Genomic DNA, 27,994 nt, shown 5'->3' with positions numbered 1-27,994 from the left:
ATGAAGCGCCGATAATAGTTGGCGAGGCCAAGAAATTCGCGCAGTTGTCGGGTGGTGGTGTGCCGGGGAAACTGACTGATGGCGGTGACACGGGCCTGCAAGGGACGAATGCCATGGGCGTTGACGCGATGGCCTAGAAAGTCCAACTCAGCAACGCCGAACTCGCTTTTCGGTCCGTTGACCACGAGACCAAAGCGGCTGAGTCTTTCGAGCACTTGACGCAGGTGGAGCTTGTGGGCCTCCGCCGTAGGGCTGAAGACGAGAATGTCGTCAAGATAGGCAAAGCAGCACGTCAAACCGCGTAGGACTTGGTCAACGAAACGCTGAAAAGTCTGGGCCGCGTTGCGAAGACCGAAAGGCATCCTCAGATATTCAAACATGCCAAAAGGTGTAATAATGGCGGCCTTCGGGATATCCGACGGTTCCACAGGAATCTGATGATATGCTTTCACAAGATCGACTTTGCTGAAGACTGTGCAGCCATGTAGAGCCGGTGTAAGATCTTGGATGTGGGGAATCGGAAGCGGTCAGGGACTGTGGCCTTGTTGAGGGCCCGGTAATCGCCACACGGCCGCCAGTTGCCGGTCTTTTGGGGCACCATGTGGAGAGGCGACGCCCAAGGTCTGGAGGAGGGGCGGATGAAGCCAAGCTCTAGCATATGCTCAAATTCCTGTTTGGCGACAGCGAGGCGATCCGGTGTGAGGCGACGAGCGCGAGCAAACACGAGAGGCCCAGTCGTCACAATATGATGTCACGTTGTGAGCGACTGGCGCTTGGAGGGACGGGGGTCGGAAGACATCTGGAAACTCAGCAAGGATGCTGGACCAAGGGTCGGAAACGGTGCTGTGCGCCTGGAGGAGCCGGAGTGGTGGAGCGCGGCAAGAGACGCCTTGTACGACTAGGCTTGTTTCTGAATCCAGTATTCTGTTTTGCCGCATGTCAACTAGGAGCCTGTAGTGCCATAGAAAGTCGGCGCCGATGATATGCGTGCGCACGTCCGCGATAAAAAATACCCAGCGAAAGGTACGGCGGAGTCCGAGGTCAAGCGTTACCGACTTCTGGCCGTATGTCCGCATGGTGGATCCGTTGACTGCGGTCAGAGGAGGAGAGTGTAAAGGACGCCGCCGCTCAGCCAACGTAGGCGGAAGAACACAGATCTCGGCACCAGTGTCGATGAGGTAGCGGACTTTGGTTACACGATCAGTGACGTGGAAAAGGCGACTGGATCGCAGGCCGAGAACACCGGCCGCCTTCAGTGTTCGGCCGGACCGTTTCCCGCGAAGGAGCAGGGCTGGCGGCAGTGGCGTGCGCGAGAGCCGTATCGGCGGTGGAACCAGCAAAGGGTCGTCGGGTGCGGAGAACGATTGTCAGAAAAACTGGGGCTGCTAGGCGGAGTGGAGACGACGAATGCGGCCGGCGAGCACGAAGGGCTCCAACTTCCGCTGTAAGCTGCGCCACCTGCCGGGCTAGCTCCTCATGAGTAGCAATGAGACGGGTATAGCAATCGTCAGGAGCTGGGCTCGATAGCTGAGGGGCAGGAGGGCGATGAAGTGTTGCAACAGAGGGAAAGCTGACGTCCATGATCTTATCCGCCAGCGTAGCCAGGGATACCAGGGTCTGAGACGAAGACGCGCTCAGGATCATGCGCACCTGCGGAGGCAGGCGCAGCAGGAAGAGTTCCCGCAGGAGCGCGCTGTCGTGGGAAGTAGCCAAGTCTCCAGCCTGGGCGGTCATGCGACGCAACAGCTCGGTAGGTTTGCGATCTCCGAGCTCTTCTGAGGTAAGGAGCTGCTGCAGCCGACGCGGCTCCGTTTCAGTAGTTCTCTGGATGAGCATAGGTTTGAGATGATCGTATGGGCGATCGACAGGCGGAGAGCGCAGGACGTCGCGAACAACCGCAGCAGTAGCAGGCGTGAGCGCACCAATGACATGGTCGAACACGGTCACCTGTGACGTGATGCGGTGCTGGCGGAACAAGGCCTCGATGGTGAGGAACCAAAGTTCCGTGTCCGATGACTAGAAGTCGGGGAGCTTGAGGGCGGAGACCGCGGACTCATGAAGTGGCAGCGTGTGAGGCGACCGAGACGGTAAATGGGTGGAGGGATCCACGGCCAGGGCTTACACGATGGAAGGTAGGCGGGGTCTCGAGATCCGGGTAGTGGCAGGCCTAGCGAAGCGGCTGATGCAAAGCGCAGGGCAGGAGCTGAGAACGAAGACGCGAAGTCCGGAGTCACCAAATTTGTGGAGACGAATCGTGGGCACCAGTCATCGTCAGGTCCCCACAAATATATTCGGCTGGACGCGCTCAGCCAGGCTGGGACAGAACAGCGCTGCGCCGGCCTTGCAGTTAAGCAGCCATGAAAATCCAGTCTGCGCGTGCTTGGCAGGCGTACTGGGACAGTCGTCGTCTTCGGTTGCCGGACCACGATGGCACGCTACAAGTTAAAATTAATTGAAAAGCTTTCAACTGAAGACGAGGCACTAGTTTTCTCGTGTCTCCAACACTAAGAATACCATGCCGCCGAAGCCAAATTTTGACTCCAAAAAGCGAATTTTTAAAATTTTTTGAGACCACTGAAAAAGGTGGTGGTATCTTTCGATCGAGTGTGCCAGACCGGTAGTAAAGTAATAATGCTCTTTGAAGTCATTTGAAAGAGGACGTTGTGGCATGATGCGAGAAACCGTTGACTCTATCTTTATTTTCATAATTCCTCAGCGCGCTCCCAAAGTTTTTCAATGATTCATGTAAACACTCTTGAGGGCACTTTGCGCTGACTAGAAAGCTTTATGTAAAAACAGGTTTTTTTTTTGTGGGATTTAACGTCCCAAAGCGACTAAGGCTATGAGAGACGCCGTAGTGAAGGGCTCCGGAAATTTCGACCACCTGGGGTTCTTTAACGTGCACTGACATCGCACAGCACACGGGCCTCTAGAATTTCTCCTCCAAAGAAATTCTAGCCGCCGCGGCCGGGATCGAACCCGCGTCTTTTGGGTCAGCAGCCGAGCACCATAGCCACTGAGCCACCGCGGCGGCATTTAGAAACAGGTTCGGCAGTAGCAGTGCCCGCCATGTGTGCCTTGTTCGCAGATCAGCGAATATCAGCTTTGTAATTGCGCAGTAACTGCGCCAGGTGGGCTCCGAACAATGTACTTCTAAAAACTTTCTCTTGCACAAAAATTTAGCGTTGCACTAGTCAGACGTCACAGTGAAAAGTGTCGCTCATAGAACACAGCCGAGCGGTAGTACGCCAGGTTGATCTTTTCATTTCCTTTCGCACCGCAAGTACTTGCTCTATATTCTCCAGTGGCGTGTGCTGAACCAATATGTATTGTTGATGCATTCAGTTTTTTTTTCATAGTATTAATTTTACACTAATTGACAAACACTAGTGCGCGCGATGCAACGTTTGCTGCCTGATATGCGCTATTAAGCGGTTGGAGCGGCTAAAGCGAGTTCACGGTGAAATATAACATGTGCATGCCTGCACAGTCGACAATCCCATGATTTGCGCTTAAAATCGGCAGTCTTATCAAACTGAGAACGCAGCATCACCCGCCGCCGCGATCAGACTGCGGCCGTTGGAGCTCGCGTTGGGGCGAGCTTATCCTACAGCATGCGCGTTCCTCGCCGCGAGAGGCGCCCCCCGTCGGCGCCGCAGTTGCGTTCGCCCGTTGTCCTATAGCACACGAAATTTGTTTCGTTTAAAATCAAGTGACTACAGAAAAACTGGAGTCGCAACGCACTCGATACAACAAGTTGAAGGAGCATTTCTTTAGTGGAATAATATCTTTAACCAATGAAATTAACTCGGCTTAATACTTCCCCAAATAGGCCTCTTAGTCGCCATACTAAAAAGTGAGCACTCATGGTGTTCCTTCTGTTCATTTTTGTACTCGTCTTCGGTCACGCTACAGTGTTTTGAAGCTAGAAAAGAAGATTCGGAATGTCGAGAAGAATCGAGACCAGATGTTCCGTAGCAATCAGTCTTTGTTTTGCGCGGCACATGGTAACTGTATTTTTTAAAGGCGACTATAAACGCCCCTTTTATTTACCGCTGTATAACATTCATGTTCGTATAATAAAACACGTATACACCTGATTTGTGGTCGTTTATTGTTCTTACAGCGGGAACTAATGCCTTACCTTTCACTGTCTGATAGCTCAAGACATTCGGCTGTGGATGCCGCGGGACTGTTGAGATAGTCATCACATTGTAAAACACTTCGCTATTAGGAAAAGACAAAATATTAGTGCACGGAAAGATTCTTAGAATATATGTTTTGGAAAGAACAATAAGAAGTTATAAATGAGTTGAGTACTTACAGTGCTTTTGAAGCATTTGGGACCGGAGTGTAGGCAACTAAGACTTCGAATTTGTTGCCGTGAATGTGCCGTATGACTTTTATCGCTTGGCACATTGTGCTTGGGACCAGTAGGTCACTTCTTGTTTGCCTCCTGACGAATATTACTTCTGTAACTCCTGTGAGATGGAATCGAGGACAGTGTATGTACTGGGAAGCATGTTGCCCAATTGAGCATTCTTACATAATTATTTTTGCAGTGTCTGACATGATATAATAAGGTTAGATAGTTGTTTGCGGGGTTATCGCCCCATAGCTACTAAGACTCCGGCTATAATACACGAGCCTTCAGCATTTCGCATGCATCGATATGCGACCGCCGCGCCCGAGTTGAAACATGCGCCATTAGAATCAGCAGCCGACCACTATAACCACTGAGCCATCACAGTCACTAAGATATCGTGTAATATTTGTCCGCATCATAACAATATGGCGCTCCGAAATGACGAAGAAACATAATATATTTAGGTTAAATAAATTTACGCACAGTTTCGACAAGTTATGTAAAAACTCACACAGAAATCTTGCGAGTTATGCAAAAATGGAAACGTTTCCTACTAATATCAGGAATATGTTCCACCCCCTTGCGCACGGCAGATCGCGTCGGCACTACAGAAAGGGTATTGCTACTTTGTTTTGCCTGTAAATACAAAGGCATGTGAATCTGGACACACTGAGAGAATATGGGGAAGAAGTGTCGTAAGAAAAGACTTGGAAACGCTACCTTAGCGAGTCCTTTGTTAAAACTCCATTTCGCGCTGATTTGCGTCCGTCACCTGGCACCGAATATCCGGACACTAAACTGGTGGCGAGCGCAGAAATTGCCTAGTACTGTACTTTTATTTTGCGGTAGCTTCTATACCCTCCAAAACAGCGACAAAGTTGTTCAGATTGTGTTTTGACCAAATGTCAGCACGAATATTAGACGAAATCGCAAGATGCTGTTGTTTAGGGTCAATGCTCGCTGATAAGGTGCTCTTTTATTAGCGGTTAGGCACTTTTTCATCTGCATGTTGAAAGCAAGGCTTCTTAAGCAATAAACTTTGCAAGGCACTACTCCTATAGGCCAACTTCGCCAGCAGACACTAAATAGGCTGATGGACAAGTCTGCCTGCATGTTATGCTGAAGGCATTCCAAAACTAGCATAAAAAATTATTTCATAAGAAATCTATGCGATAGACCTATTGCAATCTCTCAACCTTCAATTCCATTTCTGACTTACGGGAGCACAAGGGCGAAATACATCCCCGTAAATTATATTTATCCATAAACGAACAACCAAAGATCGCTCTTCCAGTTTCACCTTATGAATCACACTAAATAACTTGATACTGACCTAACAATCACCGTGGTGGCTCAGCGGTAAGATGCTCGTCTACCGAGCCGGAGTACCCGGGTTCGAACCCGACCGCGGCGGCCGCGTTTCGGTGGAGGCGAAACGCAAGAGGCGCCCGTGTGCTGTGCGATGTCAGCGCACGTTAAAGGTCCCCAGGTGGTCGAAATTATTCCGGAGACCTCCACTACGGCACCACTTTCTCCCTTTCTTCTTTCGCTCCCACCTTTCTCCCTTTCCTAACGGCGCGGTTCAGGTGTCCGCCCAGGTCTCCGCCGATTTATGTTTGTTCTGGTTTATAGGGTTTAACGTCCCAAAGCGACTGGGGCTATGAGAGACGCCGTAGTGAAGGGCTCCGGCAATTTCGACCACCTGAGGTTCTTTAACGGGCACTGACATCTCACAGTACACGGGCCTCTAGAATTTCTCTTTCATAGAAATTTCAACCGCCGTGGCCGGGATCGAACCTGCGTCTTTTGGGTCAGCAGCCGAGCACCATAACCACTGAGCCACCGCGGCGGCTGATACCGATACTGCGCCATTCCCTTTCCTCAAAAAACCAAAACCATCTCCCCAATTCAATGGACCCCTACTTCATTGACGTCGGTGCAGTTTTGTTTGTATTGAGCGGAGTAGACGGGCGGAATTCGTCTACGCTAGCACCGTAACGCGTTCCGAAGTAAATACGTCACTCTTCTTGCGGTCTGCCACTTGTGCTTGTAAACTGACTACATATAACGTTTTTCCATCTGTTTAGATCAACAGGTGTTCCCAAATAAAAAAAATTCAATTAGCAACTTCCTGTTAAATCATCAGTATCCAGCTTTGATGGTTAAGCTCAATGCCACAGGCAGGAACTGGGCAGTAGGTAGATAGTCCAAATACGTGCAGTTGAAGGACAGTTTGGAAGTTATGGAGAAGCAGGAGACATTGTTTTCAGAAAGTGCCTTCATGCGCTACGCGCTGTTGTTGCTGTTGCGACTGAGAGAAGGATGAAAAGGAAATTGCACGGGCCTGCCTAATGGCTCGAGCCAAGCCACCACCGCTGCCACGTGCAGATAGAGGAGAGTTGAAAGATAAGAGGAAAGAGAAAAATGAAAGAAAAGACGCTCGTCGCAGCAGCAACAACTGCGTCCGCCGGAGCGGACGCTGCTGAAAAAACAGATGAGCGGCCGAAGCCGCGCTCGCCGAAGCGAGGACAGATACAGAATGCGACTACTTGCAACAATTAGCATGGCTTGAGTAAAGGTTCTAAGGAGACATGGGAACAACTAATCGTGTTAAGCATTATTTACACAGTACGTTGCAGCCCGTTGCAGAATTATTTCAGGCGATTATTACCTGGAGTAGTTGGAAGAGAACGTCATTTTTGGGAAAGCGAGATCATTTCGGCTCCAAAAGACGCCCGAAACGCCTTAAAAATTCTTTCGAAAATTTAAACTGCCCAAATGGAAGATTACGGGTGAATAGAACCCAAACACAATGCGCACAATAGGCACTTAACTAACACATGCATCTTCAGTATATATAAGGATGAAAAATTAATAAAGCGCATGTTGCATGTGCATTCGCATCATAACTTCTGCATTTTTAAAGCAAGAATTGTACAATAAAAGAATTTAGTCTTGTGATCCTAGTACCGCAGCCTAAAAGAGACCGTGTTTAAGATTCAGGATCCCCAGCTACACTCCATCTCTACGATTCTTGGGATGTGAAGTTGTGAATCCAGTTGAGTAGAGTGTAAACTACCCAAAGTAGTGGTGGCGTTTAAGAATATCTGGTGCGCTTGCTGCTCAGGAATAAGAACGCGGCAAAGTAAGCCACTGAAGCTCATTTGTTTTTTTTTCCAATCCTGTGAAAAGTTTCCAGACGAATCCTATCAATGTTCATTTCACGTTTCCTGTTGTATGTCTTTGAGGAGACTAGTTGTGTTCAAGATCATTTTGTTGTTTCTACTTCATGTAGACTCCTGTACGCTTGGTAAAGCAGTATTTATTTTATTTTATTTATTTAGTACTTACTGCTAGCCTCTTCCCGAGGCTGTTGCAGGATTGGGGCATATTATACAAGGGGAGAAAAACGACAGTAAGACAAAGTACACTTCATTGATTGTTATACAGTTCTAATTGGCACAGCGGAACAGAGGAAACAAAACTACAGACAGAGATCATAAGTCCGAAAAAATTTGCAGGAGGGCAAAAGTAACAAATGGAGAACATTCTGCAGTCAGGGCACAGTTGATATCTGGGAAAGAAAACTTTCCAGGGACGGGCACTTGACCACCTCATCATGTAAGGCATTCCATTCGCGGACTGCTTGGGGGAAAAACGAATACATAAAAGTCTTGCTGTGTGCCCGGTATTTGATTAAATGCTTGGAGTCTTGTGTTCTAGTGCTGCGGTGAGCTGAGCGGCAGATGTAACTCTCACTGTGGATTCCAAAGGCTCCAGACAAGAGAAGATAAATATATTTCAGAAGTCTATGCTTGGCGCGATTACTAATAGTGCTGAGGCCAGCCTGGGTACGAATTTCGCATGGTGACTCCTGGCGGCGATACTTGTTATAGACGAACCTAATTGCCTTGCGTTGTATGTTTTCTAATTTGGTAATTAAATTATTTGTGTGCGGAAACCATCATATTATGCTGTATTCTAAGATTGGTCGCACGAGGGATGTATAAGCAAGCAATTTTCATCGGGTGAGGCTAAATTGATGGAGTGCCTTAATGAGCAAAGCGCGGAAAATGCTTTGGATGTTACGTATGCTATATGCTTCTCCCATTTTCATGCTTGTCCCATTTCCATCATGTCCCTTGGCATGATTATGCCAAGGTACTTATATTTATGGACAAATTTTACTATGTCATCTACAATTTGTACCGGATGTACGGGAGTATTTAATGCAAATACCTTCAGGTATCCTACACTGGGAAAACGGCTGTGGCCCGATTCGTACTGGTGCTCTGCACGAGATTTCTAGTCGAGCAAATAGCGGTGCGCACTGTGGAAGACTTTGTAACCAATCTATTGAGAACAGCGCTTAACTCACGTCTTGGGCGAATTGCACTCTGAAATGGCGAGGATTATCTTCGTAGAATGGGAAAGCCGTCACACCGCCAGCTTCCTGTAAGATAATGATGCACAGAGATATAGAAAGCATTCTGTGGTGCATTTACTTTGAAGGTGGCTCGCAAGAGTGAGCCCCAAGACTCCAAAGGCGTTATTACATGATGGAAGCATGCTAATATACTTAGAACGGCCCGCAGCAAATTGAAAAAAAAATTAAATGTCGAGGCAAGACTAATTGCAAAATGGTTTCTTGATGCAGATGATATCTGTCCCCAGCTTCGTCATAAAACGCTAGTAGGCAATGACGCGAAGCAGAAGTTGCGTTATGCACGATAGGCTGTAAATCTTTAAAGAGCGGCGCAAAAAGCACGGTTACATAACGTCGAAGTGATTGCTTATTATACAAAAGACTATCTGATTTCCCAGAAAACTTAGAGTCATGGCGCGCAAAGGGCTTTCAAGGTTTGAGCAATATGTCATCTTACATGCAGCACGTGGCCCACAATCTGCCTTGTCCTTGATAAATACCCGCTATATTTATCTAGCCTGTTTCTCAAGATACTTATACGGACTTCCGGCGTCATATCCGAAGAAGTGGAGCTAATAGAGTGAAGGATAATAGGATTTGTTGCCTCAGGTCGTGCAGCACTCGTTGCTGTTCGTACCATGATATTAGTATGCTCGTTTATTAGCGTCGATGACGCTTTTTTCGACTTAATGTACGGTAGTGGGCATATATCTCGCTACGCAGCATGCTTCCACTATGTAATTTCTGCTAAGTTTCGTGCGAGAAAGTTGCCTGCATATATACAGTGAGAGAATGCGATAAGAACCGCTCAAGCGAACACGCCCCTCCTGCAGCTGTCCTGTAAAAACCTTACTGCCTAAATTTCCTGCACTCTTATCGTCTCGGGAATTGCTTGCCTGTGAACAACTATTCTAATGTTATGGATCTTCCTTTACCCCCCCCCCCCCTTTAAGTAATGCCCCAACCGAAGGGCCATTAAGAAAAATAGATGCCTACGATGATGATGAAATTTCAAATTCCATAGAAGGCTTCTCAATCAAACAAACCTAACAATTCTTAGCGAGAAACGCAGTCTGCGTAGGAAGTGGTACGGTTACATACGTGCGAGCGCAATTACAGAATATCTTACCCATCCTTCTTTGTGTAAAGCAGCGGCATGGAATGTAGAGAACCTGGGACCATTCACATTGTGTAAGTCATGTACTGGCTTTTCCAAATTTTTTTGTTTAGTCTAGCTTTATGCATCACCGGTGCTCTAATGTCTTGTTTTATTTTTCGCCGCAACACATAGGCAAATCATCCGTAAATTTTTAACCTCCTCAAATAATCTCAAGGTAACGTTTAAAACGTCACACCACTGAATTTTGGAATATACCAGCAGACAGCAGGGATGTATATTTGTTGTACAGTCGCGAGCAAAAAATTTTAGCACAGATCACTGGGGATCAGAATTCGTATATCTCACCACGCGGCGCTGCGGTACGCAGACCTACCTAACGGGCCGTTTCCATGTTTGCAGCCTAAGATGGGGGGGGGGGGGGGGGGGGGACGGCAGGATGTAAGCTTTATCAAGCGTGCACTGCCCGAGCGTCGAAGTGCCGACCCTACGTGACTGTGCTTGCAGCATTTATTTTGGCTCGGTTATCATGAGCAAAGATGGATTCTTTTTATTACTGTTTTATTACTTTTTATTACTGTATGTCCGCGATGGTTGGTCAAAAGGAACTCGCGGGAACAATAGATGATAGCGCTGCTTTTAGCCAGTAATTCTGCTGTCCGTGGCAGTCCGCTGAACCCCCCCTAATACTGTAGAATGGGAACGGCCCGGCACTCTCGTTATCAGCCTCTTCGCCACCCGCAGCGCCACGCGTTGTCATTCCGGCGCTCTGGTGTTCCGTCATGTGAGCTAATCTTTTTACCCGCGACTGTACAGTATGTTCTTCGACACCCTCGAGAAAAGCTGATCATTTATTATAGCACTTGCCTCTACGGCTGGTGCCAAGATCTCTGAACAGAACTAGTTATGCAAATAAAAGTATTGCTTTAGAGTCCTTTTTTTTTCTGCCTGCCGCATTGCCTTCCCTGCAAGTGTACCTGGACTTGAATGTGGCTTATCGCCCTTCTATGTCCCGAACTGCTGCAGGATGAGTGATAGCCGACGCTGTTTTTCGTTCAGCTCTGTGAGCCACATTCCGCCAGCGCATTACTTATGAGGACAGGGAGGAACTGATGACCCGGTGCGTCCACGTAAATTGGCTCTTCCATCGCACCCCATTTTCTCCTGATGGAGTTCGCCCTAGCGTTTCTCCTTTTCTTGTGATATTCGGTGTGCATATTTCTCGAAATTGCCTGCAGCTCGATCTTGCTTCTGAGCTAATCTCCCAAGTCCTCTTTGTCCTCCGTAGACCAAATGCATGGTAGCCCTAGCCTATCGAGTACCTCCCTTCCTGCTCTGTTTGCTGATAGCAGTATACTGTGCGATATCGAATGCGCTTCAGTAATTTCACCTACAATATTGTGAATGCCCAGTTGTAGTAATCTTTCTGTTCCTGCGTTGACCGGGATACCAAGTGCTCTTTTATATACTTTGCGTATTATGACGTCCATCCTCTTTTCACTTTTGTTTCATTTCTGATAAGGGGCTCTGTAAGCGATCCTGCTGACAATAAAAGCGTGCATTAACATTTTGGCTCCTTTTTTTTTGAGTCCATGCTTATGGTTTGATGCCCTACTAATTATTCTCGGTTGCCAGCAATCACCTAATCAATTCCAGGTTGTTGTCCTTGGCGTCTATTAACAGACCTAAGATTTTCGCAAGTGGCCTCTCTTTAACTTGCGCTCCTCCCCTCAAAATACTACTACACGGTCAGAGTCTCCTTTCTTCCTAAACATTAGTAATTCCGATTTGTTCGGTGCGCATTGGAGTCCATAGCCATAAGCGTATCGTTGCACGGTAAAGGCAGGACATTCTGGTCTTTCCGTCATGCTCCAAGTTGACCCTCCGGAGGTCCAAATCGTAATTTCGTCAGCATACAGCGCGTGCTTGGCACCCCATATGCTGTCCAGCCTACTCGATAGTCCCACTAGGGCAATGGTGAAGAGCAATGGGGAGAGTACCCCACTCGCCCTTGCGGTTTGGCCCTACTTCCCAGTCGCGTCCATTTCGAATTTAGTTCTCCGACATTGAGCCTAACTGTTCGGTTCGAGAGAAATTCATTGATGTTGCCGATGTCGCTGCTATTGTGTCTGCAAGCTGGCGTTGCTCGCACCCTTGTCGACCTTGTTCATGGCGTACCGAGCTTTTAGTGAGCAACTTTAGTTGCGAACCCCAACATTTAACGAAAAAATGGCTGAGGCTTAGCTAAGGTTAAGCCTAGTCAGATGCGAAGCATATTGATGGCTAGGCTTGGTAATACATGGCTTTCCTTGGTTGAATACTTGGTCATTTTAATACAACCACTAGAAGTGTAGCAAGGATTGCCGTGGCAGCTATATACAGGATCATCGGTGAATTCAATGCAGAGTGTACAACCGCTGCCCCAGCACCGCCTACAACAGCATTCTTGGCACCCATGGAAAGTACATTGGAAACACCCTTAGTTATTCCACCACCGCCACCATTCCCTATAGACTGTATTGATGTACCCCCAGCAGCAGCAGGCAGCGCCTCTGATGTGGAGCCTCCACCGCCGCGGCCGACCGCGCGAGCCGGCAGCCCATCTCTCCTCTGCTGTGACGTCATGTTGTCACGTGGTCAGCCGCCGCGCCTCTGATGCGGAGCCTCCACCGCCGCGGCCGACCGCGCGAGCCGGCAGCCCATCTCTCCTCTGCTGTGACGTCATGTTGTCACGTTGGTGTCACGTGGTCACGCTAAAGGTCAATGGTAGCTCCACCGCCGCGCTCGACGGGCTGTAGTGTAGCTCTAGTAATATGCTTCGCATAAAAAAGGTGATTGCTCATTTTGAAGAACTTGGCGTGCATGCCGGCCAATGTGCCTTACCCACCACAACGAATCCCGGAACCGTGGAACAGGGCACGGCAACAGCCATGAAGCCCGACGTGATCCCGTACCTTCTGGCCAATGAGAAACGCCGCGAGGACAGCCTTATGGACTCTTTCCGCGACTGTTTTGCGTCAGCCCCCTAGGTTCGCCGGACGCATACCACACAGCATCACATTATCGTCGTTAGTGACCAAAGACCGCTCTGTCAGCCTCCTTAGCTGCTTCGTGAAAAGAACTTGATGCCATCCGCCGCCAAGTTGCCGAAATCCTCGACGACAGCGCCATACAACTATAGACGAGCCCCTTGGCATCACCTCTTGTTCTCTTCGCAAAGAAAGACGGCAGCTTATAATTCTGCGTCGATTACAGACGTATCAACAACGTTACCAAAAAGGATGTCTTTCCGGTGCCGCGCACTGATGACTCCTTAGACCGCCTACGCCACGCCACCTATATTTCGTCATTCGACTTGCGTAGCGCTTATGAGCAAATCGAGTTCGACGAATGTGACCAAGAAAAGACTGCCTTCGTTACTCGTAATGGATTGTATGAGTTTAAGGTGCTTCCTTTGAGCTTGTCTTCAGCCCCTGGAACGTTTCAATGCATGATAGACACTGTGCTATCTGACCTGTAGTGGCAGTCTTGCCTTGTGTGTCTCGACGATGTGATTTTCTCCAACACGTTCGTGGAGCACCTGAAGCGTTTGCGCGCTGTGTTCCAGGCCATTCTTTGCTCAGTTCGGTCTCTCATGCCTAGAAAGTGCCAATTGGCATTTAGGGAGCTCAAGTTTCTCGGCCAGATCGTGACCGTTCAAGGCGTTACCCCAACCTAGCAAAGACGGCCACCGTTTGATGAATTCCCTCAGCCAATAGATAAACGAAGCTTGAGTCGTTTTCTGGGGCTCTGCGCTTATTATCGGAGGTTCGTTCAAAGCTTTTCCAAGATCGCAGAGCCGCCAGCTAGCCTGAAAAAAGACGCCGCAACCCTTCTTCTGGGGCCCGGCTCAGGAAAAAGCCTACGCAGAATTTCAGGCCCGCCTCCAATCTACGCCTATCATTGGCTACTTCGACGAGGAGGCCGAAACTAAACTGCACACATGGGCCAGCAATGTTGGCCTCGGTGCGGTGATTGTGGAGGGGCAAGACTATGTAGAACGCGTGATCGCATATTCAAGTCACACATTGTCCCGTTCGGAAGCGAACTATTGCACCACGGAAAAGGAGTGTCTGACTATTGTGTGGGCAGTCAAGAAATTTCGTCCGTACCTGTACGGCCCCCCGTTTCGAGTCGTGAGCTATGATCACACCTTGTGTTGGTAGATCCATCAGCGCGGCTTGCTTGCTGGAGCCTTCGGTTCAAGGAGTTCCCACGATGGGTAATTACCCACGATGGGTAATTCAGGTCAGAATTATAGGGTGCTGAGTATCTCTTCCGTGCCCACCGAATGAGTCCGAAGACAAATCTGCTTTCTTCGGCGCTGTCAACACATCCACGCTGCCCAACAGCAGAGGGTCGACTGCCGACTGTTGCCTCTCATTGAGTACCTCGAAGGAACTGCTCAGCCTCCGCCCGGACTCATCGTTTTGCTTACGTGACGGAGCCCACTAAAAAAAAAACTACGGCCCGACTGAAACTGAGTACCTCCTGGTAGTCCCCTCAATCGCAACAACAACAACAACAGGCGCCTTGCGTTCCGCCTCCATCGAAACAGTGTAGTTTCGGTTTTTCTTCGCTTGCGCTACAAGGTCACAACTGTCATCATGGACGGCCAGTTTTCAATCAACTATACCTTGTGAACGAATGAAACTTTGCAGCGCCATAAGATATAGTTAATTTAGGCTGTCTACATGGTCCTCAAATGTTCAATCGTATAAAAATGTGCCCACGCCAACCATGCAGTAAGATGTATGATGGCGATAGTTGCATCGCAGGTGGCATCAACAATCGCACACTTTTCGTACTTTTCGTGTTTTGCCAGTTGTGCAAGTTCGTCAATGCTTTACATTTTCGTGTTTGCGTGTTGTCAGTCTGTGAGAAGCAGCAGCTTTGCAGAAGGAAATCTATGTGCCTACAGAACAAGGATAACTTCGTGCAACCCGGTGAACGGCACTTTTGCAGCGTGCGCGTGTTAAGACATGGTCCGTCTTTGCGGGCGTGTCCCAAAATGACACCGCGGAGTCACGAAAAATTCAGGATTCCTTATTAACGCCTTACGTAACATTAAATCCTCAGAAATGTATAACCGCAATACCGGACAAATTTTCTTCAGAGAAACCAGCCGGAGTTATTCCTTTAAACCTGCTATTTCAACACTTGCATCTGCAGGCAAGTAAACGCAACAGGTTACAGGATTGTAACTGACGTTAAACTATCTAAATACATTACGTGTGTGTCTTCTACCTTGACCGTGTCACTCACTCGGTCGCCAGTGAGCTTTCCACGCCTTATTTCTCTTGTAGCGGGCTTTAGCAAACACAGAAAGTTTGTGGCGATCGATGTATGCGTTCTCCTCTGTCCGTAATCACGTGGAAACTGCTACGATTAGTTTATTCGGTGGTATTTATGAATAGCGTTCACGGTGCACTGTGGTGACTTGTGCAAGCTGCCAGACCATATCCAAAAAGGCGGTTCCTGTAGCCAGCAGTTTACGCCAACAACTTGTGCAAACAGCCAGCAGTTTCTGCATCTCAGCAGGTTTTTTTTTTGTATATACAGGTGGTCACCCTCTGCATGCTGGTATGGTTCATGGTATGTGAGGTAGTGCAAAACGGGACAAGGGACAGAGAAAGACGAACACAGCACAACATAGCGCCTGTGTTATGTGCGCCTTTCTCTGTCCCTTGTCCCATTTTGCGCTACCTCACATACCAAGAATCAAAGTTACCGACTCGCCCAATTTTCTACCCTTCTGAATGCTGGTATGGCATGCAAGTATAAAAACCTTTTTTCAGGTCCTAATCGCCGCCACCCAAGAATGAAAAGTGCATGTTACCCTAGCATTGCACTAAATGGTCTGATTTAAAATACAGCACTGCCTGCATTGTAGAGCAATGCTGGTGTCGTTTCTCGTTTGTGTGTGTGTGTGCTGTACATGTTATCTCGTTTTGCAGGCATTGGAGGAGCACCAGTCGCCAGGGGAAGAACATGCCAGAGGAACTGCTGCCAACTGATGCCGACCCACAGCTTGATGCTCCTGTCCTGTAAAACAATGTATTGAGGGACATGTCTTTGTACCACACACCAAGATATCTCCCCTAGATAAATAAATCACTGTTGGCATCCCCTTTGTATCAAGCCTGTGGCAAGTGCCACCGCACCTAGTTTTGTTTATCTACAGTCCCTTATTTGTAAGCTTTGAATTCGTGTGTTTTTTTAACATTCAAGGCTTTTTTTGGTGTCCTACGCTGTATTCCTCCAATTTCTGTGATGTGCTGTGCAGTTTTTTTATTATTATGTTTGTTGGAGTCTGATGGCTCGTTAGCCAATGTGTGCTTTTGTAAGAGTTCCTTGCAAGTTACGCGATATCTCCTCTTTGTTTCCAAAATTTCCTTCCTTAATTGTCATTATGCCCCTTCTAATTCTAACTATCATTGTATTGATTTCATATCTGCTTTTTTGTCAGTTAGTTGGCATAACATTTGTGCTTGGAAGTATCAGGTGAAAAGATTGTATAAAAGTAAGACAGGAGTTGTCTTTGCAGTGCAGTTGGATATTCAGCTTGTAATTGCAGCTTAGGAAATCTTTTTCTGGTTGAGCAAATCTTATTGTTTGTCATGCATGTTTGTTACTTACCAGATTGAAACTAATCTATTAGCCAACACAGTGGCTCATTGGTTATGGCGCTTAGCTGCCGACCCGAAAAACATTAGTTCAATCCCGGCCGCGGCGGTCGCATTTCTATGGCAGCGAGATTCTAGAAGCCTGTGTACTGTGCATTGTCAGTGCATGTTATAGAACGCCAGGTGGTCAAAATTATCCAGAACTCTCCTCTGCGGTGTCCTTCAAAGCCTGAGCCGTTTTAGGGTCGTTAAACCCTTTAAAACCAGACCAGAACACTCTTTTGAATTTGGTTTGGCTGGTTGGTTGTCATCCATCAGTGCTGCCATATTTTTATGTTTAGTAATACCTCCAAAGTGACAATGGAGAACATCTTTCTGGCCTACGTACTGTGTTTTCATACGTCACGATGGCGACTATAGGCCAATAGAAAAAATGTTTTTGTGGAAAAGCACAGGGTCACATTGTAACCTGCAAGCCTTGCAGTAGCATGTTTTGAAAACCTTAATGTTGGAAGCCCCAGTTATCCGCTGAAATTTCTGCAGCCACATACGTTCGCACAAAACATGGTAAGCCTCTGATCACTCATCATAAATGAAATTCTGAGATAGCATATAAAATTTCTACAAAGCCAGAAGCGCCGGTGTATCAGTATTCAAAGTTTATTTCACAGCTTCATATCACCTCCATGGCTGGTAATCTGTTCATATTTTTCTGCCACTATATATGTGTGTGTGTAACCTCCCATGACCAGTAATCTCTCACGAGCAAGCATTTACTTAAATGCCTACTGCCACGGCGGCCAGTTTGATCACAATCTGGTCGAGAGGCTGTGATAACATCGCAAAGTCATGTGACTCAGTTGGCTCATCTGCCACCTACGTTGCATCTTTGGAGAATATTCGTAGCTTTTTCGCTCTTGGCCTACGACACCAATAACAATGCTGGTTTTTCTGCGACACTGGCTCCTTAACGGTATCGCATTAAAAAATCACAGTTGAAGCATCCACGGCATGTGGTGACGGACTGACCGCATTAATTGGATTACTAGCGGTAGGGGAATTCTTTTAATTTGCGTTCAACAGTTTCGTCAGTGCACACGAGCTACGCTATGTTGTGGTCCGCCAGAATGTTGTCCTGCGAGGAAACATCTGGCCAGCAATGCATCAATGACGCGTTGCCACAGGTCTCCATGCATCTGATCACGTGTGTTTTCAAGAGTTTGATCTGTAGTCCGTATGCCCATGCAGCGACTAAAGTAGCGTAGCACGCGTGGCACAGAATGTATCAGCTGCACTGTCCGCTCTCTGACGCTGCCTGCGTGTGGTAGCAGCTGAAAAAATGGACCGGTGGACTGGGCAGGTGAAGCGTATCACGTGACCAACATGAACAGCAAGGTGTTCAAACATCTCAAATCACTGCTCTTTGTTTCTTTTTTAATTTTATTTCTAGACATTTGCTATCGGCATCATGAGAAAGGTAGAGAAAATTAGAAAAAAAGAGTGTAAACAAGCCTCGCTTAAGTGGCAAAAGTTCTCGATGAAACCATTATCATGTGTCCGCTTGCAGTAGTTGCCTGCAATGTCCCATTGCAGGCCTATTTTCCTTCGGGAGCATCCCTCACGGAGGCTGTAGGCATGGGGAGCAGGTTCGCTTTCAACAATTTCTCTTTGTCACGCTTCTTTTTCGACTTTGGATGCTGCCCTTTCTGTGAGCGCACAGGCCCTTCTAGGCCGTCAGCTTACGGTTACAAAGTTGCATTTTCATTTCTTTGCAAGGTCGACATGCTCTTTCCGGGCGGTCTCACGAGGGCTGAGACGCGCTTCGATCTCCGCGCTTACTGGAAGCACGACCTCTTCATATTCAGGTTGATTAATGGCACCTCCTTGTTTGCTATAACCGAGTGATGCGGCCAAAGGTGTTTGTTATATCTGAAACATATTGCCATCGCTCAAGACATACTTTGACGATGGCACCGCACCTGTTCATGTCAATCAATTGTTTGTTGTGTCTGTGGCAGTTATAAGTGAGCTCTACTGTATTGCACGTGCATCATGCCACAGACACAAGCAGATACTTTTAAAACAGGCTAGGGTCTGCTACATGATATGTGCTCTATATACAAAGCGTATAAACAATGCTGTTGTGGCTTTGCAGACTCCTGCTTAGTCTACTGTGCTCTGTTTCGATTTTCAGACATGAGGACCAGTATTACGAGGCCAGGGTAAAATGTGCCTGAGGAACAACCTCCGAAAGCAATGTACTGCTGCGAACACGGGCAGAACCTTACTTTCACTTATTTGCATGTGCAAAGTTATGTTCATGAGAATCCACCTGGCTTTTACAAGATAACTAACCCGACCAGCTGGGCCGAAATGACAAGCATTGTTAAAGGCACCACAACTGACATTGCATTTTAACTGGTGGAAAACATCAGTTTCAAATTTTTTCACTCGCAGTTAACAGCACATTGCAAGTTGCTCTTCTTTTTTCCTATCCATATCCTTTCACATTTTGTGTCTAGAGAAGACATGCTACAGAAAGTGCTGTTAGATGTGCTTTTTGTGCATTGCCGTCTACACAAAAGCGCACATGTTGAGTTTGAGTTTGTGTTCATTCCAAAGTGACACTCCTTTGCTCTCTTTTATTTTGCAGGCCATTACAGAAAAGCCAATGCGTACAAGGTTCCACGCCTGCCACCCTTTCATGATTCCATTGCTTCATGCTTATAACCTGGAAAAATTGCATGTGCAGTGATCTCAGTGCATTGTGTCTATCACAAAGTGGATTGGAAATAGTTTTGATGTAATTGCTTCAATTACAGGGATCTTAATAGTGAGGAAAATGGGCATCACTTTGAAAATAAAAATTTCATTTGGTGAACTCGTTTCGTAAACAATCTAATTCTTTCCACAGAAATGTCAACAGGCTTGCCGAAAAGAGAAGGAAGGAGGGAATAACGGTTAGCTGCATGGTGGTCTCTAAGAGTTGTTACTGAGGCTGAGAAGGCACTGGGTTCTCGTTGTTCGTTTTGGCTTGATAGTCACTGAGCAGAAACCATTTGTGTGCGATGGTTGACCAGTTTAAAATAAGCTCTTGGTTAGATTCCCATTTCTGTCGTGGTACAAACTTAACACCTGACCACGTAGAGCACGTCGAACGCAGCTTGTGGCCTATGTACTTTTGGGTGTGCACTCAGTAGTAAAAGTATTAGAAGCATCATAGCTGGTCACTCAAAACCAAGCACCAAGAAAGATTTATGCCTGTCGTGCAAGAGCCAGTGGTCTTTCCAGCTATCTTAGACAAGCCAGGCACTCCACGAAAAAGGGGTGGATAGGGTTGGTTGGTTGGTTGATTTATGGGGTTTAACGTCCCAAAGCGACTAAGGCGATGAGAGACGCCGTAGTGAAGGGCTGCGGAAATTTCGACCACCTGGATAGGGGATGGGAGGATACTGAATGGTTGTCCTGCATTCCACAAGACCATTAATGAAATAGTCATATGTTTCAGGGCAGTTATAACATTCAGGTGATTTTGTATATTTTCAGAAGAAAGTCTGTGCCGGTGCCTGTAGGACGTTGCATGTCCATTTGTCAAATAAATTTGTGACTTCGAGAATTGTAAAAAAATAAGCAGCTGGTGCTCATCTTAAATAAAGGAGAGGCATTGGTTCGAAACCACTATGCTCGGTTAAAAATAGAAACGGGAGAAAATGACACCTTTATTTTTGATGAAAAATGGGGTGATTCAGACTCCATCCTATCATTCAGAAATCGAAGCAGGATCTTTGTAACTCAAGTGATGGTGATTGCGAAAGGATGTGCGAGATCACATGAAAGAGAATAATGTGTAATTAAGCTGGATATTTGTGGTTGCTCTGATAAGTGTGGGAGTAGATTATTTCATTGATGAGATAATCTTTCGTGTTTTTCTTTTAACGCAGGAACATCCAGGGTGAATATCGCAAGCATTAAAATAATTTGTCTTTTGGTGCGTGTGTGATTCACGTATCAATCTTTATATTGATTCTTTCGCTGTATAGCCTCAGATATTTCCAAATGCTTGCTTATGTCATTCAATGTGATTCCACCAGGTTACATTCTTGATTTGTCCACTAGTTGGGGCTTTATGAACTCTTGGGGCTCTGCGAAATCTGTTCTGACAGTATTGTGTGGCGAATTCATGGTATCATGTTTGCCGCTGTTCAATGGTTTATGGGCATTTTTATGGCTTTGCTGAAGAGTGCGCAATGATTAATTGTGGTTGGTCAGACGTGACTGACCTCACTTCGTCATGTGCGAAGCATTCCTATGTCGAAACTACGTTTGCTGCTGTGTGCATTTCGCTTGCATTCGGACATTTGCCATTCCGTTTTTAGGCTCTTCTAAGAGCAGGCAACATTTGGCTGTATGGGGTGTATCGTGAGAATGTTTTAGTTTAGTTTTATGATACCAAATTCTGTTCTGCACACATGTAATTCATCATGCGTGGACTTTGATTCATGATCATTGTACCGGCCTTGATTTATCTTTGGGGAGGAAATTCTTTTATTATGATGTGAAAACATTTGAGAAAATTTGCCTGCCCAATGTTTCTGTATAGCTCTCTGCTCTATTGAACCTATTGACCCTGTACTTCCCGGTTGACCCTGTCCTGTGTTTACCTATAGATTCTGTGCTCTTTACCTTGTTGCCCAAGGCAATGCAAAGTTTTCCAGATTCACTCGTCTTAGTCTCCCACTGTTTTTTTCTTTTCTTTTCTGGTTTTGCCAGAGTGAGGTCCTTACACGTGTCAGGTGTTCAAGCATCATAAAATGCCTGTAAAACTGATTTAGAGTTGCTGCTATTCTGTTTGGAATATAGGTGATGACAAGTGATACTTTTATTCTTTATTTCTTGCTGCATTCACTCTCCCTGCAGCAGTGGCATAGTCATTTAAGGATGCACCACGCATGTAGGATGTGCAGGGTTGGAATCTCAGTACTAGAACTGGGTACCCACCAGTGATGCAATACACAAGTTTTCCCACTGGCTTTTGCTGGGTGAAGTGCTTGGAAATGGGCCTTTAACCCCATCGTGTCAAAGAAAGTGCCTTGAGCCATGGCCCTCTTTAGCCAAAGCTGCACTTTCACCATCTATTGTCATCATCAGCTTTCACTATAGTTACTGTCCAAAGAGCTCACCAGATAGATGGTTTTTTTCCTTGCCATCCATGGTGTTAGAAAAGCCTGTCATCTTAAACATCTTTCAGAGTAGCGCATTGCAAACTCGGTCATGACAGTTCCTTCTCTTTTTTTCCTCCAATTTTTCATCCCATATTGGAGTTGTGGGCCTTACGCGAGTAAATATGGTATCCCAAGTAGCACAATGTGGGCTATCATGTGCGGGCCCTAGTGGGCCCGATGAGGGCAATGTTTGTCGGGCCAACGCAGGCTCTGCAACTCGGGCCCCGGTAGGCCAAAAGAGGGCAGCCCACCAAGCTACCCCATTGGTCCCACTTTGGACCGATCGGGGCAGCCCAAGTGAGGCACGTCTGAATCGGTCCAACAGCGAAAGTAGGTGGGCTGCCTACATCGGCAGCCTAAACGGGTCCCTCAACAGATTGATGTGGGCTGCCTATATTGGCAGCCTAAGTCGGTCCTACAGCAGGTTGATGTGGGCAGCCTATGTAGGTTTCCTCAATGGGGCCCACAGCAGGTTGATGTGGGCTGCCTACATCGGCAGCCTAAGTCGGTCCTACAGCAGGTTGATGTGGGCAGCCTATGTAGGTTTCCTCAATGGGGCCCACAGCAGGTTCAGGTGGGCTGCCTTAAAGGGATCCACAACGGGCTATCTTGGGCAGCCACTACTGTTTCTTAGGTTGGCTTAAGCCCCTGAACAGGGACAGGCAAGTGGCGGCAATGATATTCAGATAAACTGTAATAGTTAACTGGAATGTCAGATTCTGTGAGCAAGTGACGTATTTTGCTATGCCACTTCAGCCCACAGATGAGGTACACAAAGCCATCAAAATGCAAATTAACATATTTTATTTCAAGAAAAAAAGAAACACTGTCTGCAGGACATCCTACTGTGCTACTTCATCCTGGCCCTGCGGCCGCCATCCCGGTCCCGGGCCCCTCTCAAATACCCGGCGATGCGGTTATTGATTACTGCCACATCCGCATCCGGAATCCGGCGCTGGACAGCAGCTGAAATCACATAAATCTCATTTATGACACAATCGATTCAGACAGCTGGAAGAGCACTCATCTTATTAGCATTTGAAAAGAATGCCCCAATGCATCAAAACAGCTATGCAGCTGCCAATAGCAAAATGTACTTTTATTTTCAAGGTATAAAACTTCATTGGCACTTAACATCTAAACAAAGAAGGTTATGCCAGAATATTTTTGAATATTTGCGAGATACTAAGACCTACCAAACTAAACATCACACTAATAGGTTCGTTCAATTCACCTATTGAACGAACCTAATACATTTATCGCACTGTATCAGTACAATTTGCTCTTGATGCACTCAAACTGTAGACTGCCAGTACACATGTAAGCATAACGCCCGAAGTCAGGCACAAGGACTAAAAATGTGGTCAGTTACATATAAAATTAGTGTAAAACAGAAACATACCAACAATCACATTGTAGAGCCTTAGGTCCTTGAGTCAGGCACAAGGACTAAAAATGTGGTCAGTTACATATAAAATTAGTGTAAAACAGAAACATACCAACAATCACATTGTACAGCCTTAGGTCCTTGAAGGCTGGCTTGTCTCTTCGCCCCTCCAACGTGTATTCCAGGGCCACTGGTGTTTTGATGAACGTCTTCATTATGAGGCGTGTAGCCTCATCCGGAGTCGTTCCGCCAATCAAACCAAGCTTTTTCGTCTGAAAGAAAAATTACAAGAATTACCTTGCTAGCTGCACAATTGATACAGCGGAGTCCCTTGTACTTTTCGGTTTTGGCATATAAAGATGCTTTGCAATAACAACTCTGCTAACACTAATATTACTCAATGACATTAAGAAATGACAATAGGATATTACTATATTTGCTAGGATGCAATGATGATGAAGGCTCCTGGCAACAATCAGGCCAATAAAACTGCTGCTCTCCACTCCACCTTCAGTAAGCATCACTGCATCGAAGTGCAGTTGAAACCTCAGCAATGAAAGCCCTCAAGAATGAAATTCCAGCAGCAACAAAGAATCTGGCAGCCCTGGTGAACGCCCATAGAGATCATTACATTTGCCGCCTCTCAACAGCGAGCGTTCTTTTTGTTCCGCATTAACAAAAACTTCAGAACCGATCAATATTTTTTTGGCACATGAGCCAGTTGGGAATACAGAAGTACCAGATTTGCACAAGCAAACTAGCCAACAGGCACTGGTGAATGCATTGTTTTTACATTAAATTGGTAAAATAAAAATGATGCAGACAGCTATGCATTTTGTATGCTGAAAACAGTGTTTTGCTAGCCCATCTGTTGGAAACAATGTAGGCATGATGCATCCATCGCGACAGTACCCCAGCTACCGGCTGCAAACAATGCCCGCTGCCACTGAAGGGAGTCTGAGGACGCAAGATAGTGACCTCACTGTCCACCATATGCATGCTACGACTGACCACGTCTTGCTGACATCAATATATCTGGTATCGTTATAAGTGGACTGCACTGTAATGCAGGTGACAACCCAACATATAAAGCACTGGTTTAATCAAGCTGTATGGTCGTGCCTTCTTAACCTAGGAGTAGTATGCTTGACTCGACATCCTAGAGAACTGGAAGGTTGATTCTTATTCCGATTGTATCTTTCCACCTCACATGAACAACCCGAACTGGCAGCTCCCCGCAACTTTCTGATATCATGCTGTCCCGTTAAGTTGAACAAACCAGTTGCACAAAAAAATCATTGGCCAGCCATGCAAGCTACCAGCTTCCAGCACCTTGCAAGTGATTTCTAGCTCACAATGCCAACGACAAATTTTGCAACAACGCCAGCTTGTCTTCATGGCTACCACAGGGAGCTTACCAGAAAGGTTCGTTTGTCGGGATCTGCAAGCTCCTCCTCGATTTCTTTGAGTACCTCAACAGAGGTTGCCGGCCCGATTTCTTGACATGGGTCTTCACTATACGCAGCTGCGTAGTTTCCTTTCAGCTCCTTAATGTCAGCCCGGATTTCCATTAGTAGCTGTACAACCCGGTGGTTCATGCCTGGGGAAAATCACATGAAGTGCAAAAATGAAACATTCATCTTTACTAAATATCATCATTAGCCTGACTACCCATTGCAGGGCAAAGGACTCTCCCATATCCTTCCAATTAACCTGGCCATGTGTCAGCTCATGCACTTCGATTCCTGCAAACTGGCTAATCCCACCTAGACACCTGGTTTCCTGCTGTCTCCTACACATGCCTTATCTTGCAACCTACTTCGCTACCTTTAACCGTCAACTACATTCCCTGCCTCTTTCTTTTGACTAGCCTATTATTAACCTGCATTTGTTCACTGACCCGCTCTGCTCTCTTCCTTACTTACATTACATCTACAGTGAAATCTCGTTACTACGAACACATTAACGAATTTTTCAAATTAACGAATTTTTTAAGAATCCCCGGCAGATTTGCTGTTTTCAATGTAAAACTATTTCAGAATTACGAATTTCAAAATAGCGTATATTTCAGAATAACAAACGTATTTTACTTCTTCTTCTAGAATTTTGGAATATCAGTATTACGAATTCGGCTAAAATTAACAGCGCCGCAGCTTGCAACTGTCGCGTGAAACAGAAACTGCCGTTTCTGTGTGTATGGTCCGTGGGCCGTAGCTATCATCATCAGCACATCTAGTACCAGCTCCTAGCGCCACCATGAAGCTATGGTTTATTACGCAGTAGCCAGCAGGCTTAGCTGCCTGCGTTTTTTTTCCTGTGTTGTGTGTCGTACGCGGGTCGGTCGTTCGTGTGTTCGTGCGTGCGGGACGGTATTTTTTTTTGCCACAGATTATTTTATGGCGAAGTTTGTGCGATATAGGCGATGATATTAGCCAGCGAAATGCCAAGAAGATATGAACACAGCTGCTTTCCCTGCAAGAAATCGACGCAGGGAAAAAGCGATTCGGCCTCTACAGACAGCTAGCATTGCCCCATCGAATGCCGCGATCATTATGAAAGACCAAGACAAGATTTTCAAACTTCAGGGAGCATTGAAGATGGGGTCATAGAGAACTGACGTTTCTGGTTTTTTTTTGCATATGGACAAAGTCCGTATTTTCATCGCTCAGTGCAAATATGCATGCGATGAGGTGTTCCGGAAAGTGGAAGGTGTATGTGCTGTAGTGGTGTAATGTAGTGCGCGGTCGTGTTTGCTGCACGCGGCAGAAGATGGTTGGTTTAGTTGGTTTATGGGGGTTTAACGTCCCAAAGCGACTAAGGCTATGAGAGACGCCGTAGTGAAGGGCTCCGGAAATTTCGACCACCTGGGGTTCTTTAACGTGCACTGACATCGCACAGCACACGGGCCTCTAGAATTTCTCCTCCAAATAAATTCAGCCGCCGCGGCCGGGATCGAACCCGCGTCTTTCGGGTCAGCAGCCGAGCACCATAGCCACTGAGCCACTGCGGCGGCACACGTGGCAGAGGAAAATAATGGATTTCTTCAAATAAATCAGCTTTGGAGTTAGTGCAACATTTTCACTTGAGGTTTTGCTGGTCTACACACGTGCCCACTGCCAAGGTACGTCATTTTCATACCTACGTTTGACCACTGGCTTATAATCGCAGATTTTTCATTGCAACGATATATTAAAATAAATAATTTTGTGCGGTCCCATATCGGTCACATCGAGATTTGACTGTACTGTATTTACTCGACGCTAAGTAACCTTTTTCTCGATAGCAGTGATTAAAGTGAGGGAGGAGATAAAAAAATCTACCCCCCTTTTTTTGCATCAATATCTTGCCAAGATGGATGCAAGCAGTAACAATTCATTTGGCAAAAAAAATTAGCAAACATCTTCCTAAAACGCAATTGCACTGCGCTTGAATTTCAAGCTATGACAGCCCTCTTCAAACTTATCTGACTTTCGTTATGGATGCCGAACAGCTGACATTAAATAAGGCAAATGTGGGCCCACAGCACCCGCAAAGCCTGCTGACATAGCCAAATGGCTGCCATTACGAGGTCCATGTGGCAACACGCTGAAAGAGCACTAGGGGTCATTTTCAGCCGGCTTCTGCCATCCTGCGCCACTAGCTGTCATGTAGTGTCGGAGCGCAGCAACACAAGTGGATACCGCGCCGTGGACACTGCACGAACTCGGGTCTCAGACTCCAGTTCGATTGAGTGAGCAAGCATGATAGAAGCCTTGTCTACGTTCTTTTCCTCTCAAAAAAGGGGGTGCTTAGATTCACATGCAAACTTTCTGTCCAAATTTTCTTTTGCCAAGTTGGGAGGGGGTGCTTAGAATCGTGAAAGTATGGTATTTACAAAAACACACACAAACTCCTTTTCAAATCATAAACTCAACAGTTTTCAAGGACCCACAAATTCCAAGGTTATCAAGGATCTCAACAACAGCTTTTTAGTTAAATTCCATGTATTTCAAGGATGCAAATGAGTGCCGATTAAATCATTGTAAGAGGATACAAGAGTACTTACGTTGGTTTGCGACACACCGTGGGTCTTTAAGTGTCGACCTGCAAAATTGAACCAAACTTTTTTAAAAGTGTCAAGCGATAATTCAGAGAGCTGCCAACTTTAGTTCAGGTTTTCAGTAGAAGAGTAAATGAGATATCAAGGAAGTTTAAAACATTATGGTTGAAGCACAGATCATAGGTTTTCTAAGTTGCCCTTCCAGCAGTTTCACTGACCTAGTTGAATGTTACAGGCTTCAGCGGCGTTTACATAGTATACTCTTATAGCCGGCTACAGCTCGAAAAAAATGGTGGATTTTACTCCCTAAAGAACCCTTCTGCAACCAATGGCACTGAGAGATTCTAAAGTATAATCCCCTTAGACCTGATAGAGAGACAATGCAGGGTGTAACAGATGAAGGAAGGTTCACCATGCCTTCACCACCTTCACCTCCATCTGCAGTTATTTTATCGTGCCAATAGTATGCGTTCGCCAAGTGCTATTGGCGCATTGTTCAGTGCAGCCTCCTCCCACCCGATACTGGCACTTGTGAGAGGACACCACCACTAATGTGTCACACCATGAAGGACGCAGGGGTTGAAAATAGGAAACAATGGTCACTGTTCCACGCTTCTTATCAAAAAGCAACCATTGGTCAGTCTTTTACAAAATAAATATATCCTCCGATATCAAATTAGTGAGCTTTTACTGTATATGGTAAAAAAACGGCACTGGCCATCGTTGCTGCTGCTGTGCAAGGTATACCAAGGAATATTTAATATTAGGCACT

At 46.4% G+C, this 27,994-nt stretch overlaps 3 protein-coding genes across 3 annotated transcripts in view; all 3 read right to left on the bottom strand.

Moving 5' to 3' along the window:
- Positions 1-527: 527 nt before the first annotated feature.
- LOC149328195 (uncharacterized) lies at positions 528-12,841 on the bottom strand. The gene is made up of 3 exons (XM_089558925.1): positions 12,797-12,841; positions 1,576-2,016; positions 528-623 (listed from the first exon to the last, which is right to left on the bottom strand). Exons 1-3 carry the CDS (start codon positions 12,839-12,841, stop codon positions 528-530), a joined length of 582 nt encoding a protein of 193 aa, XP_089415051.1.
- Positions 8,745-27,994, bottom strand: part of LOC149328192 (uncharacterized) — a 65,019-nt gene continuing 45,769 nt past the window's right edge. Inside the window, exon 2 of the mRNA XM_089558923.1 lies at positions 8,745-8,819. The gene's annotated coding sequence lies outside the window, so the exon portion shown is untranslated. The remainder of the gene's footprint in view (positions 8,820-27,994) is intronic.
- Positions 22,508-24,777, bottom strand: LOC149328194 (uncharacterized). The gene is made up of 3 exons (XM_089559656.1): positions 24,602-24,777; positions 23,296-23,455; positions 22,508-22,762 (listed from the first exon to the last, which is right to left on the bottom strand). Exons 1-3 carry the CDS (start codon positions 24,752-24,754, stop codon positions 22,647-22,649), a joined length of 429 nt encoding a protein of 142 aa, XP_089415782.1. The 5' UTR covers positions 24,755-24,777; the 3' UTR covers positions 22,508-22,646.

Source organism: Amblyomma mixtum, chromosome 9 (genome assembly GCF_055824585.1).
Source record: "Amblyomma mixtum isolate Tamu chromosome 9, ASM5582458v1, whole genome shotgun sequence".
Lineage (NCBI taxonomy): Eukaryota > Metazoa > Arthropoda > Arachnida > Ixodida > Ixodidae > Amblyomma > Amblyomma mixtum.
This window is presented reverse-complemented; position numbering and strand designations above follow the sequence as displayed.

Coding starts and splice junctions, on each gene's coding strand:
- LOC149328195 (XM_089558925.1), bottom strand. CDS start 12,841: ATGGCTGTTGCCGTGCCCTGTTCCACGGTTCCGGGATTCGTTGTG. Junction 2,017..12,796: donor CGGTTCCGGGATTCGTTGTG/GTGGGTAAGGCA, acceptor CCCGACTTCTAG/TCATCGGACACGGAACTTTG. Junction 624..1,575: donor TGGCGGATAAGATCATGGAC/GTCAGCTTTCCC, acceptor CCCCTCCTCCAG/ACCTTGGGCGTCGCCTCTCC.
- LOC149328194 (XM_089559656.1), bottom strand. CDS start 24,754: ATGGAAATCCGGGCTGACATTAAGGAGCTGAAAGGAAACTACGCAGCT. Junction 23,456..24,601: donor CCGACAAACGAACCTTTCTG/GTAAGCTCCCTG, acceptor TTTTTCTTTCAG/ACGAAAAAGCTTGGTTTGAT. Junction 22,763..23,295: donor GCTGTACAATGTGATTGTTG/GTATGTTTCTGT, acceptor ATGTGATTTCAG/CTGCTGTCCAGCGCCGGATT.